The 13,732-nt window shown below is 36.8% G+C and overlaps 3 protein-coding genes across 5 annotated transcripts; 2 read left to right on the top strand and 1 right to left on the bottom strand.

The window, feature by feature from the left end:
• The first annotated feature begins 580 nt into the window (after positions 1 to 580).
• Positions 581 to 1,517, top strand: LOC108559967 (proteasome subunit beta type-1). The gene is made up of 2 exons (XM_017917362.1): positions 581 to 790; positions 855 to 1,517. The coding sequence occupies exons 1-2, from the start codon at positions 696 to 698 to the stop codon at positions 1,465 to 1,467; spliced, it is 708 nt and encodes a 235-aa protein (XP_017772851.1). The 5' UTR covers positions 581 to 695; the 3' UTR covers positions 1,468 to 1,517.
• A 261-nt stretch (positions 1,518 to 1,778) lies between these two features.
• LOC108559983 lies at positions 1,779 to 3,134 on the top strand. The gene has a single exon (XM_017917386.1). It carries the CDS (start codon positions 1,877 to 1,879, stop codon positions 2,501 to 2,503), a length of 627 nt encoding a protein of 208 aa, XP_017772875.1. The 5' UTR covers positions 1,779 to 1,876; the 3' UTR covers positions 2,504 to 3,134.
• A 58-nt stretch (positions 3,135 to 3,192) lies between these two features.
• Positions 3,193 to 13,539, bottom strand: LOC108559982. 3 transcript variants are annotated; one of them, XM_017917383.1, is made up of 4 exons: positions 13,260 to 13,539; positions 4,996 to 5,714; positions 4,080 to 4,402; positions 3,193 to 3,988 (listed from the first exon to the last, which is right to left on the bottom strand). In XM_017917383.1, exons 2-4 carry the CDS (start codon positions 5,646 to 5,648, stop codon positions 3,483 to 3,485), a joined length of 1,482 nt encoding a protein of 493 aa, XP_017772872.1. In that variant the 5' UTR covers positions 5,649 to 5,714; positions 13,260 to 13,539; the 3' UTR covers positions 3,193 to 3,482. The 3 variants fall into 3 exon arrangements, with proteins under 3 accessions (XP_017772872.1, XP_017772873.1, XP_017772874.1); XM_017917384.1 differs by lacking the exon at positions 13,260 to 13,539 and adding an exon at positions 10,459 to 10,540; XM_017917385.1 differs by lacking the exon at positions 13,260 to 13,539 and adding an exon at positions 8,349 to 8,366.
• Positions 13,540 to 13,732: the final 193 nt, after the last annotated feature.

Raw genomic sequence — 13,732 nt, 5'->3', positions numbered from 1 at the left:
AGTTTAGTATACATTGTGTTTTAAATTATCATTAACAATTATACATTTACAAATTTATGAACAAGAAATTACAGGAATTCCCATTAAGGCCATTTAATTATAATTTGCCATGTTATAGACATTTGATGACCTCAAAATATAATATAATAATGTATATTTACTTTGCATAAAAATGATGCAACACTAAGCTTTGAATTAATCAACTTCAAATAAAAATATTTTGCAGATTTAACAAATTTTAAATAATTTAAAGTTTCAATTAACTTATTCCTCGAATGCAGGGTTTCTCAAACTGTTTAGGAAGTGTTCCGTTGCATTTAAAGTTTGGGAAATCCAGCTCTAATGGAAGAAGAAGTATAAACAAGTTTTCATTAAATTTAAACTATTTCAAATATCAACTATATCCTTGCATAGTTTTAAATTTTAAATCAACATTTTTGTTGAAATGTACTGTGATCAAAATTAGTATATATTCTGCAATTAATAACCAATTAGCAAAAATATTCAAACATTAACGATTATGCAAGTTTGTTTGAATTATTCTTATATGTTCATATGGTTGGCAACTCTGCCATATTTAACCAATTTGACAGGGTCTGACAGTTTGGAAACTTGTTTGTCATCCGGTGATTTGGTTTTTATATAAAGCAGAAGTGTTGTGATTGTTTTCGAATTGTAATAATAAAGTAGCAGAAATGGCCATGATGAATGATTCTCGTCCACACTATCCGGACTACTCCACGGCTGGAGCCGTACAGCATTCGTTCAACCCTTACGCCGATAACGGAGGGTAAATTTGAAAAAACATAACCTTAGTTCTTGTGATCATTAGTTTATCATTCGCCCAATTTCAGGAGTGTTGTTGCTATCGCCGGAGATGACTTCGCAGTAATTGGCGCAGACACCCGTCTCAGTACCGGATTTGCCATTTACACTAGGAATCAGAAGAAGCTATTCAAATTGACTGACAAGACAATCCTTGGCTGTGCAGGATGCTGGTGTGATACTCTCACACTGACCAGAATTCTGAACGCGCGTATGCAAATGTATGAGCAGGAGCACAACAAAACCATGTCCACTACTGCTTGCTCCCAAATGTTGTCAACAATGCTATATTATAAGCGTTTCTTCCCATACTACATCTCAAATGTCTTAGTAGGACTTGACACTGAGGGAAAAGGTTGTGTGTACAGCTATGATCCAATTGGCCATTGCGAGAGGTCCACATATAGGGCTGGAGGTTCAGCTGGTGCTCTGTTGCAGCCCCTATTAGACAATCAAGTTGGTTTCAAGAACATGCAAGGTGATGCATTTGAGAAGGTTACCAAGGAAAGGGCTATTGCCATCTTGAAGGATGTATTCATTTCTGCTGCTGAGAGAGATATATACACAGGTGACAGCATTGTCATCAATCTTATTACTAAAGATGGAATTACAGAAGAGACTTTCCCATTGAGAAAGGATTAATTTATCTTAAGAAATACATTTAACTGGAATGGAAAAAATTGTATTTAATCTTTAAAATTTCATAATAAAATATCTTTAATTTAAAATTCTTATACACTTTCTATCCAAATGATTCTTCTGTACATGAATATATATATTAATTATTTAACGCGATTTAATATTGTAGAATCAATTAGCGTCAAAAACGTTGAACTACTGAAGTACAACGGTCGTCAATAGATGACGTCTTCAAATTCATTCTTCATAATTTTATTTTTATAAATTTGGCATCGATTGACATTAGAACTGATCAGGACTATAACCTACAAATTTTTTTTGTTGTAATGTCCATTTCTTACCACTATTTATTTACTTTGTTGTGCTTTGTTAACCTATAATTTTCAGTTGTATTCTGGTTTAGTTATTCATCATGGGTAAACAACGTAGACAAAGACAGCAGTATCATATCCAGGCTGTCAATTCCAAAAAGTCTGAAAAGGTTATCGAAAATACAGCTCAAGATAATTCTGTTGCAAACACTACTTCCATGAATATATCGTTGGAAAGCAATCCTTTTGCAAACATGTCCATAGACACTGGCAGTATCAAGAAGACTCTTCATGAATATAAAGACGACGATGTGCGCAGTGTGAAGTCCTTCAAGTCTGTGAAATCAGAAATAGGTGGTGGAAGTGGCATTAAGAAGAAGGATAAGATCAAGATGAGAAGAGTGCTCTTAATGAAAAAACTTGAAAAACTTAAAAAGGTGAAAGCAGTGAAAAAAGGACGACATGAACTTATGGGGGACACAAAATCGTTATTGGATGCCTTAGATTTTGTCACAGTGAAGGACTGTGTAAAAGGTGAAGAAGTGTTGACCAAAACAAGGCCTATTCAGAAAGCTGATAAGAGGAAAAAGGATTTTGCCAAAGGTGTCACAATCTATCAGAAGATTATGAAAAATTCACAATTTCTTAAGAACCCTATGGATGCAATAAAGGATCATGTTGCAGCTGTTGTTGAGGCTGAAAAGAATAAAATTGTCAAGAAGAAGTAAACAATATCTGTTATGTTTATTTTCACTAAATAATATATTGTTAACAATAAAAATATATAATAGTTTTTTTTTTCAATTAATATTCCATTTTCTATTGTACAAGACATTCACTCTCTTTGAAAGTAAACACTATTAAAACTTGTATTGAATATATTAATTCTTATTCATCTTTTGATATATGCAATTCTTTTTTGTTCATCATCACATCCAATTATAAATAGTTCTTAGCTCTATCAAAAATTTAATTAATTTACAATATTTGTGCTCGCGCGTTACCAGTCCCAACAGCCGTCAACAGCTCTATAGAACTTTCGATTTAAATAATTTAGAATTTCATTCTACTTAAAAAATATATATATATTTGTATTTTGCGGAGTTGTGGCTGGTGGTTTTCTCGACGCGAACGCTTTATAATAATTATAAATAAGACGAGGTTATTTAGCATATGTGATAAATATCGTCATCATCATCAACCAACCAATTCTAATAATTTATATATATATGTATGTGTGTATATATATATAATGAAAATAATCACAGAAAACGTTTTTGTTTGTTAGTAACCAGTAGTAACGTAACGTGTAAAACAGAATTGACCTTAAAGAATAAATACTGAAAATTTTGAAATTGATTTGAATTGTTTTGTCAGAGCGAACACATAAAATAATAAATCAATATACAATTAACAAATCCCTAAATATTATGTACAAATATTACAAATATCTTAAAAATCGAAAACAAAATATTATTATCTTACATTACAGATGTTTCCGTTCCTCGGAGGAACGGTTGAAAACCCTATATGTGTATCATATTCGTAAAGCAATTAATTTTCGTAAATATATTATGTATGTATATATCTATATATGAATGTGTATAATATATTCGAAAGGCCCATTTATGTCGTAAAATTGCACTTGTTTTCTACTCCTTCTTTCTTTCTTTCTCTCGTTTGATTCTCTTGTTTGTGTCTATCTGACTACGCCGAGGAGGAGGAAGAGTTCGGCGGGGTCGGTGGGATGTTCTTAAGGTCGAACCACTGCATATCGTCTTCGACTCGCACGCGAACCTTCTGACGATAGTGGTACTCCTTCAGGTAGCTCTTCAGAGTTTTTGGTAGTTGCAGATAGTTTATGTCATCGTAGGTGAGCTTGGTGGTTATGGTGGCTCTGCTGAGGTGCTGCAGGGAGAAAGTGAAGTTGCGGTGGAGCGGCGATGTTAGGATGGGCTCGAAGAACATGCAGCTGCTCGGATCCTTGTAGTGTTCGATCAGACCGCAGATGGTGTCCGACATGTAAACGCCTGGGTCATGCGAGTCGAAGCTGAACTTGTGATCCCACTGCTCGATCCTGGCGTGCAGCGATCGTCCGTACTTCCTGAACGATACGCTGAAGAGGAACTCTTCCTGTGCAGAATCTCGCAGCAGGAATGTACCCTCTGGTTTACCATCGAGCAGCCTCTCTGCCTCGTACCTATCCATTTTACCTAGAATAAAAAATAAATATATAAATTTGCAAGTCACCCTATGAAAGCACGTGTTACGTCATCATCATACGGTGGTGCTTAATAAACTTACCCCAGTAGAAGCTGCAATTGGTAATATTCAGCAAATCTGGCACTAGGCAATGTATAAAGTCGACTTGCGTGTGACAGCTAGCGATGATGTCCAAGGGGCAGGACTGAAGGGTGACAGTGTTTTGGAAGAGTGCCCTCAGAGAGTCCACGGATACATTGGACGGACACATGAGTTGGTAACGTGTGGTTCCTCCGTCCGATTCCATGTCTGTGTACAGTAATCGCATAGTCCTGAAATTCGCAGGTGGATCTACGCCCTGCTCAATTTCCCTCGCTCTTTGACGACGCGCCGCCTCATCGCAATCTTCGTGCACAGAGCATACCCTAGTAAAACAGAAAAAAGATACAAATAAGAAAACTAAAAATATATGTTTTTTCTCTCTATTCTTTTCGACATATCAAGTTATACAAAATAATGCACAAAGAGATAAAAACGCAAATACTTGTTATGAAGAAAGGTCAGGAAAATAGAAAGGAAAACGAACATGCATTTATTTAATAATACAGTAATCTTAATTAACTGTTAGTGGAGAACTTTATTATTGCAATATCTTTTCTTTTAATATTACTATACTTAAATTTCAATATTGTCTCTATAATTTTTTGTTGTACCGATTGTTATTCAGAAAGGGAGCCGCGTATAATGCATACGATGATTAATATTGTTTTTGTGCGGTACGAAATATACGCACCGAAACAGAATGAATACCAATCAATTTGGATGGATGTTGGTTAATTTATCAGATTGAATTGTTTGCAAAATAACCTTGAAGCAGTTAATGGACTGCAGATATATAATTAGTCAAGTATATGTGGCATATGTATGAAACGTTCTTTAGTAATTGTAGAAGATCACGTTAATTAAATAGCTTAAACATAATTCCACTCAATGCTGTGGTTTGATTTAAGAAACTTACCAATCAATTGAAGGCGGATTCACGACTATAGATTGCACGTTGTTGCTTCCGTAGATGCCATTGTCGACGTCATTCTTCGCAGCCTCAGCAACCACGACTGGTTCCTGCCTTATGACTGAAGGCACTTCTTCGACAGGTTGCTGTTCGACGGCAGCTGCAGAGGCCATGGAAATGTTATTGCTGCTCGCAGCTTCGTTGGCGGTTTCAAAGACAACCCCAGGTCCCAGATGATGCTCCTCCGTCCTCCTGTAGCATATGCAAGTGCAGCACATGCAACACATGTTTGGCGCTTCGGCGTGCGCCACGTTCTTGGATTCTTTCTTGGTGCAGTGGAATTTCAACGGCCATTTGGGTGACTTCTTTATGCATTTGTCCGGCGCAGCAACCTCGCAACACGCGGAGGACGAGGACGAAGACGGGGACGCGGCGGATGCGGGCTGCGACTTCTTCTGCGATCGCTTGCTGCTCGCCTTGAACTGCAACATGAGACCTCTTCGCAGGTTCAGCGCGAAAGAAGTGAGCCGGATCTTGTGCTTCTTCTCCCTGGTTGTCGGTGACAGAGACGTGGACGAGGATGAGGAGGATGTCGAGGTATCACTTCCTGTATCTTGAGGCGATTCCGACTTATCGCACGTACATCGATCAGAGTCCATTTCTTCTTATGGTTCGTATCTCTCACTCAACCAACTTCGCTGCGGTTCGCTCAATTCAAATAATACCTGAACAGAAAAGTACACGTCAATATGTATATAAGGTGTTGAGGATATAGTGGTAGAGGTGGTTATGGTGGATCGATGCAATTAGCATGAACTAGATCGCGAAATGCGGAGAGAGCACTCCTCATCTAAACATCTCAAAATGCAAATGCACCAAACAAATATTTATGCAGCGCAAATGATGGAATGAGAGCGACGGAGAAATGGAATTGAGACGCCTGAGACGACGACAAACGCGGTCGTTACGGACGGAGGAATAGTAGTGGTAGTAGGAGAAGCAGCCAGAAGCAGTTGTCGGCGGAGTTTCTCCTTTCAATCTCATCAAATTGCAATTTATCGAATTACTTTTCCACGAAGTCATAGCAGGAAATTTCAGTTCCATTTTCAAACGAAACACAATCTGTTCAACGTAATTGCATATGCTCGAAGAAAGATCGTCATATCAACAATGACATCATTCATGACGCAAAACAATATTATTAATTACATAAATAAAATATGTTTACTCTACTTGACTACAAAAATATTTTACCAGTTTTCTTCAGATGTAACGTCCTTAATATTGTGATTTTCTTTTATAAAATTTTCCAAATAGTTTAGTATTCGTAGTGAAACGGCATAAAATAAATGTTTTGAAAGAAAGTTGCTAGATGTAAATAGTTGACTTGTTATTTGGCAAGTACTGCTTATTTTATATGTAATATGTATACGAGTTACAAATTTTGCTGGTTTTAAAATAAGCTTCTGTAAAATAACTACAATCATTGGAAAGACTTGATCATTTTATTTGTTATAGAGATTAATCAGCAACTCAAAACATGTTATTTGTCAAGGATATATTCAATGTCAATATGATCGTAAAGTGTAAATTATTAATAACAAGTTCATTGTAAATTATGTGGCGAAAAGTGATTGCATTGCATTTGGTAAACATTTTTACTAAAATTAGGATTTGAGGCAATTTAGTTTAGAGTTCCTACCTAAACAGTAGCTATGACAACTGCACGACTAACAGAAAATGTTAGATTTCATATATTTACATGGAAACCAACAAATGAAAGCGGATTGTTTCAAAAGTTTTGTGATGTTCAAGGTTGCTTTTACATTTACTACGAATAACTGATATATTGATAATGCGCAATCCTATTCACGTACAAAAAAAAACATGAAGAAGGAAAGTTTTGCAGTCGTGTATGTATGTGTGTATTCATATATGTATATATTCGTACTTCCTCACTAATCATGTTATCAACAAGAACGACAATGAGTCACAGACCGCATTATCAGCAACCTCCGCTTTGAATCATTACCTAATTCTGCAAAGCATGGAAAAAATATATTCATATTCATTATGCACCGCGCATATTTTGAATATCCTCGATCGATACATCAACAAGATGTTTTGATCACGACGAATATAAATGTTTATTATACAAAAAGTCGGTCGGTCCATTGAAAGACAACGTTTCGTAACACCAATAATTATCTCGGTTCTTGAGCAAATATTATTATGAATTATTATATTCTTGTTATTGTTTCGAAACAAATTGAACTCTGACACGATTCGGGACGGCCCAATTAGCCATATTTTTAAAATTGTTTTCGTCCACTAATTAAAGATGCCACACATCACGAAATGAAACAAACAAGCATCAACGACAATTAGCAGCAGCAGACTGATTCTCTTTTCATTATTATTTTTCTTCTCTCTTTGGATATAAAGACACGTGTTTCTCTTTCTGTATTTCTTTTTTTCGTGGTTTTCTTTTCAAACGCGCGAACGCGAGTCACGCAATCCCAATGTTAATTTTCAATTTCGTTTCGTGGAGAAGAAAGCTTCTATATTTTTTTTTCATGCTTTTCCAGTTACTTTCGAACGGAAAATAAAAGCATTCCTCCAATTACAACGTTTAGTCGGCCGGATAAGCACACAGAGAGTTCCGATAAGAGGAATTATTTCAATCGCGCCGCCGGAATGGAAGTAAATCACTGATAAAGTGTGGACAAACACGAATAATAATAACAACTTTTCGATTAGAAGGAAACGACGAATGGTAACGATCATGTTGTTTTTTTTTTTCATTCAACGAAACCAATTGCTATTTTAACTTATTATGAACGTAACAATTACTAGCATTTGCATGTGTGTAATATACAATAAAATCTTTTGACATGTAGATAAATGGAATTAACTGACTAAAATGGTTGACCACTGCGATTATTTTAAAATGGATGATAAGGTCTACTAAGAATGATTATTACTCTTCTCTGAACAAAGTGAAAGATAAACATGAGGTTTGTAATACCCCTCAAATATTTTCAGTGAATCACTAGTATTAGTAATTGGAATAGTGATAATAATAATTATGTTAGGACATTGAATTTCAATTCGGAATAATAATCAAGTTGCGGTGTATCGGATGGAACTGATGTGATTTGAGCCAATCAAGAAGCGAATTAAGTTGGTTGCTTGGCAATGATCGTTTCTTTTCTAAACAATTGTAAGCTTTCCTGTTTGCTTGTAAACGACGTCAATGATTACGCATTGGAAGACTGCGTGGGAGGAAATAAAAGTGAATCATCGTTATTGAGCATGTAAATATTGATTGTTTTATTAATGAAAATGCAGATTCTCACCCGAAGTGAAGGAGGGAATCCGATCAACGATTTTTGTGCAAAGTTTGCAATTATTGACGAATCGTATAACTCAGTTTCAGATCATCATACCGAAAGGAGTGAATCCGATGGTATTCACGCGACGTTTCGACAGTTTCTGCAGACTGCGAGCAGCTCTTGCAGCAAGTGTATGTGTGGGATGGCAGCGAGCAACAAGTCTCGACCTGCAGTTGTGATATCAGTTGGAAATATAGTATATACATGCCACACATGAATGCTGCATGCATAAATGAATGACGCATCGAAAGTAAGTATAGATTCACTCTCCACCCGATCCCATTCACATGCGAATGCCGCTCGCAAATGGGATTGGGTGTGTTTGTGTTCGGTCCTTCCTTCTTTCTTTCTCTCCGCCTCCGCTAAGGCTACTATGTACTACTATGGAGGCTCGCTATTCGGAAAAGGCAAAGAGACAGGTAGATCTACCTGTTCCAGCTAATACCTGCCACGTTTTGCCGCAGAGCCGAGGTAGCAGGCACACCAGATTACGAAACCTTACGAATATGGGGTGCGAGTGTGTGTGTGTATGCCTTTTTTGTCTTCTTCGTTCTTTTTTCGTTCATGCCTGGCTTGGGCAGTGCTGTGCTTACAGGAAACGCGAGACAAGGATGCCGGATGCCCACGAACGCCTTCTTTAATGAAAAGAACTTTTCTTCTCGCTCGCTTGGCTCGCCGACCGAAAAGTCATTCACTTCGCACGCACACAAAGGAAACAAGTTTCGAGCCCACCGCTCTTCCTCCTCTCCTTCTCGCTCCTTCAGCCATATCATCGTTATTACCACTGTGGCACACTAAATAAGAAGCAAACGGCATGCACGAACGACTGGCGGAACGGGAATTAAAGGAAGAAGCAACGGCAGCGGTAGACGGCGAATGCAAGAGGAGGATGGACGTGGCAAGATGAATGAATCAATGAATGAATGGCCCCACAGATTAGAATAAATGAGCGCGAAGGAAAGAAGAAGAAACACGAAAATTCTGGGCATAATGAATTACTACAAGAAGCCTACACCAGTTTCCTCATTTAGATTTCGAGCGGCGATAAGCAAGCAGGCTAAGGCTCTTCCAATCATCATCGGTTCGTTGGTCTTCAAACAAAACAACATTGATTGAAAATTGGGAAATGAAAATCAGTGAACGAAATCAAGGGCATGAACCAGACACAAACAATTCTACAATGCTTTTAGTAAATACAATAGTGTAGCAATTAGGATGAATATGAACTATGAATGGAAACTCCATATACACACTCTACTACCGTAGTTTATATTAATCATTTGATATGTCAGTTGGTGGATCGGAGGACTGTAGAAAGTTTCGTAGTATATACGAAATGAACAACTCTCACACCTGATTAATAATACTACAATTTCAAGTCTGTTTGCAAAGTGGCGACCTTATGATTCGTTTCTTGAATAACAAAATACTCGTCATACAAATATAAGAAGTATCAGTTATAAATAAATCAAGTTTCAGGATTCCATGTGGCAAGTCTTGAAAGTTATACTAACATTTTGTATTCTAATGGACTTTCTAAAAAAATGAATTTGCGTGCGAAAACACCCGAATTCAAGGATAACGTCGCATGCAGATTATATGACCAAAGGGAATAACAAAATAAGTATACCTCGGATTTCCTAGCGTTACCTCGCAAAACAATACCAGTGTCTTCCATTCAAATATTATTTTTTATTTAAACGATAGGAAGACCTCCCGTTATAGGAGCGAGGCCTTTCTCGGGTTTCGCAATTCCATTAATAATTTATTACCGGATTTAGAACGTGCGATTATTGCACAACGTGTGTTGAGGACATTCGGCTAACTTGGATTACATTTTAAATTACGTATTAAGAATTTGAATATTTTTGTTATTCATCTATTCTTTTCAATAACATAACATTTCATAAATAAAAATGCATCCATACGAAGAGAGCTGTTACATCATTCCGAAATCCTTTCAACAAATCGAAGCCAATATTGGCTGGTGATCGACCTATACAGGTTAGTTAGCAACGTGAGAACTGCTGATGGCAGATATGACGCATATACCGTTCGTTCTACCATACGTTACCTTCTTCAGTAAGTATGCGTTTAGCTCTTTTTCTCATCCAACCGTGTCCCAATTTGCATGTTTTAATTGGCCCCTCGCAGTAACAGCAGCAGAAGCGTTGAATACTGAAGAGAGAGAGAGATAGAGAGCGAGACCACCTCACTCACCTCTGTTTAGAAGGCAAAACTGCGTGTTTCTATTCAGTGGTTTCACAACGAGCTGTGATGGTTAACGCGTAAACAAACTGCGTGACGCGATCCTCGCAGATATACAGTTTAATATCAAACCGAAAGAAAACAACAATATGAGCGTGGAATAATGAACGATCATTCTGTTGTCGACGACGATTTACCGAGACGGTAATTCGGGACGACGTTGTTTGTACAGTAAATTGAATCGATTGGGCGACGACTCGGAAAGCTGAAGGCGAAGCAATTTCGAATGATGCTTTGCCTCTCCTTCCTCATCATCATTCCTTATCTCGCCTCCATTCATTCAATCCAATTTCGATTCATAATTCTGCTTTTTTTCTTCCACTGCGCCGCGCGATTCAATTAAGCTTCGTCGATTGCACAGCCAGCATCTTCTTTCCGATGAAACGCCCAGATTTTGATAAACTGCAAGTCAATTACATCATTTAGTTACTAAACTGCTGATAAAACATCTACAGATTTTGCAACTGCATCGCATCTCGTGCATTTCACCAATCAGATACCAAAACTTTGATGTTGACCGATTCCTTTAGTGTTTCTTAACAAACATATGTTCAAATATACTAGAGAACAGTTCCAGTACGTATTTTCGAATAAAAAATATCATGAATGAAAATGTGATAACACGAAACTCATTCATTTAAAAAAAAACTCATTAATTTATCACAATTTGATTAGAGTGAAATTATTTTCATCACTTGTATACTTTTTTGTAATCTACAAGTTAAATAACAAATCTGTTGTTCATTTATATTCAAGGAAATATTCACTTTTCATTTAAGATTCGTTTGTTTTAGAGTAAAATAGTCCCCCTTTCTATTTACCAAACTGAACGTTTTCCTTCAGTAAGTTTTGATGAATCACAAGACTGCGCTGTTCTGCTTTAACGAGTTTCACCTGCTTCAAAAAAAAAACTGTATTCCGGACAACTGAACAATTTCGTAACCAATTACTAAATTTCGCTTACAATCTTAGAAGCACTAGGATCCAAAATAATAAGCATTATTGAAAATTTTACAACGATTGCTGACGTATATTTCATGACCTTCTACATTGTTTACTTTTTTCCAATCTAAATATTCGATACTGGTTCATTTTATAACAATAGTAATAATACCGTATGAAACCTTAATAGATTATTTTTTCGGCAGTTTGATGATACCTCTTTAGTACATTTGTAAGCAATACTGGTTCTTATGTGCAAATGCTTGGCTTTCATTCAAAAGTAGGTCTGCCTTTTGTAAGATTTTAGACGTAGGTGAGGCTACTTATATAAATTGCATTCGTGCATTTCAAGTATATTCATATCGAATTTTGTCTCCAAGTTTAGAGATAAGACAGAGAGATGCGGTATTGTCTATCCATCTATAGTTACCATGAATTGTTATTGTTCTTGGTTATCTCTCAAGGGAAAGAGATAATAAGTTTGTTGACATGGTTTAAAATTACTCGAGAATCCTGAAATTCTAATCGTAGTCCAATTGGAAGATAAAAAAGCGAGCAATGAGTTCAGTGCTTTATATCCACATATGCTTGATATTTAATTTAACCATCCACTATAGAGTTTACCTGATGTTCAAGGATAATTTATACGAAACTACGCAATTCACAGGCCTCGAAAAGCGCTTCATTAATCTTGGTAGAGAGAGAGAGAAAAACGAGTATCATTGTAAAGAAAACCGATCAAATATCTCTCAATTAACAAAAACGTCGCGGACAACAGGAATATCGGATGACAAGAGAGACACTCGGTTAGAAGTCTCACAGAGTCGCATAAGAAATTAACAAGTAAAATGGATGGTTCAATTGTATGATAACGAGACGCGAATTAACTTTCGCGTGAGAAAGAGAGTGGAAGATGGTTGGATGTAGAGGAAGAGAAGAAAGAAGAGGACGAGGAGGCACCGCTAAATCTAGTACGTGAGATCGTTGGCCTTTGCGATTTAAGCGAAGATGAGGAGGAATAAAATAGCATACCGAAAACGGAGTAAATAAAACGAGGCGCATTTTCTAACGACGAAACTGGCTATTCTACTTTTTTTTTGCTTCTCTTCTTTCTCGTTGTCTTTCCATACAAAAGCAACTTTCTACTCGATCGTGGAAAAAACAAACAGACATCGCGAATCTCTCTTCTGCGTCGCATTAGCCGAGTCGACGACGAAAACAAAATGTAAATAAGCTCTTTGGATGCGTACACAACATTCACGTGTGTGTTTGTTTGTACTTTGAAGGCCTCCAGTATCTATAATTAAAGACTATATTATCAATGTTTACGACACACAATAATTATACTATACAGGTGCTTTCCAATGCCGAGGGAATAATTAATGGGTTGGGCTTGTTGGTGCGAGTTCGAGTGTTTCTCTCCAATGCAACATATACATATATATATATATATCAATCTATTATATATCTTTCCTATGCGAAGGTTGCGACGCTTGCTCTGACATTTCACATTTTCTAACAAATTCGCATCGGATTTCCATCAGCCATTTTGTGCACTTGCTGGGAAATCTAATGGGATTGATATATATTCCGAGAGCCAATTTGTTTGCATGCCAATTGGTGTCATCATCACAATCCACCTGCAAAGCTACCATTCATACTTACATTTGGTGTAGCTGCAGCTCTGGAAGGGTGGTATCTCTCTCTCTCTTGGTTGATCAACAACAATATCGCAAAATCCTTACTCCAATTCCGTCCTATTCAACTATCACTGCTAAGTAAACGCACTTGATTCAATATTTGTTGCACACTTATCTTTGCGAAGGCAGGCAGATATAATACATTCGTATGTGGGTTAGTTAAAATCCAATAAAATCGCACTCAGAACTGAACGCATCTTGCCCCCTCAAAGGCAATCACTCGACTAATTTTTGACAACCGATATATATCCAGACCTACCAACTAAGAATTCAAAAAATCAAATTGCGCTACCAACAAAAGAACGTCCTACTTGCGTTATTTGAATTCAAAATGATTTTATGCAGTCTCATGATAGTAGCATAATAATACCATGGTCAATCTAATTAACTTAATCATCACAGTTCTTATTATCGCTTCAGATACAAAAAAATATTACT

Source organism: Nicrophorus vespilloides, unplaced genomic scaffold (genome assembly GCF_001412225.1).
Source record: "Nicrophorus vespilloides isolate i.1.1-1 unplaced genomic scaffold, Nicve_v1.0, whole genome shotgun sequence".
NCBI lineage: Eukaryota > Metazoa > Arthropoda > Insecta > Coleoptera > Silphidae > Nicrophorus > Nicrophorus vespilloides.
This window is presented reverse-complemented; position numbering and strand designations above follow the sequence as displayed.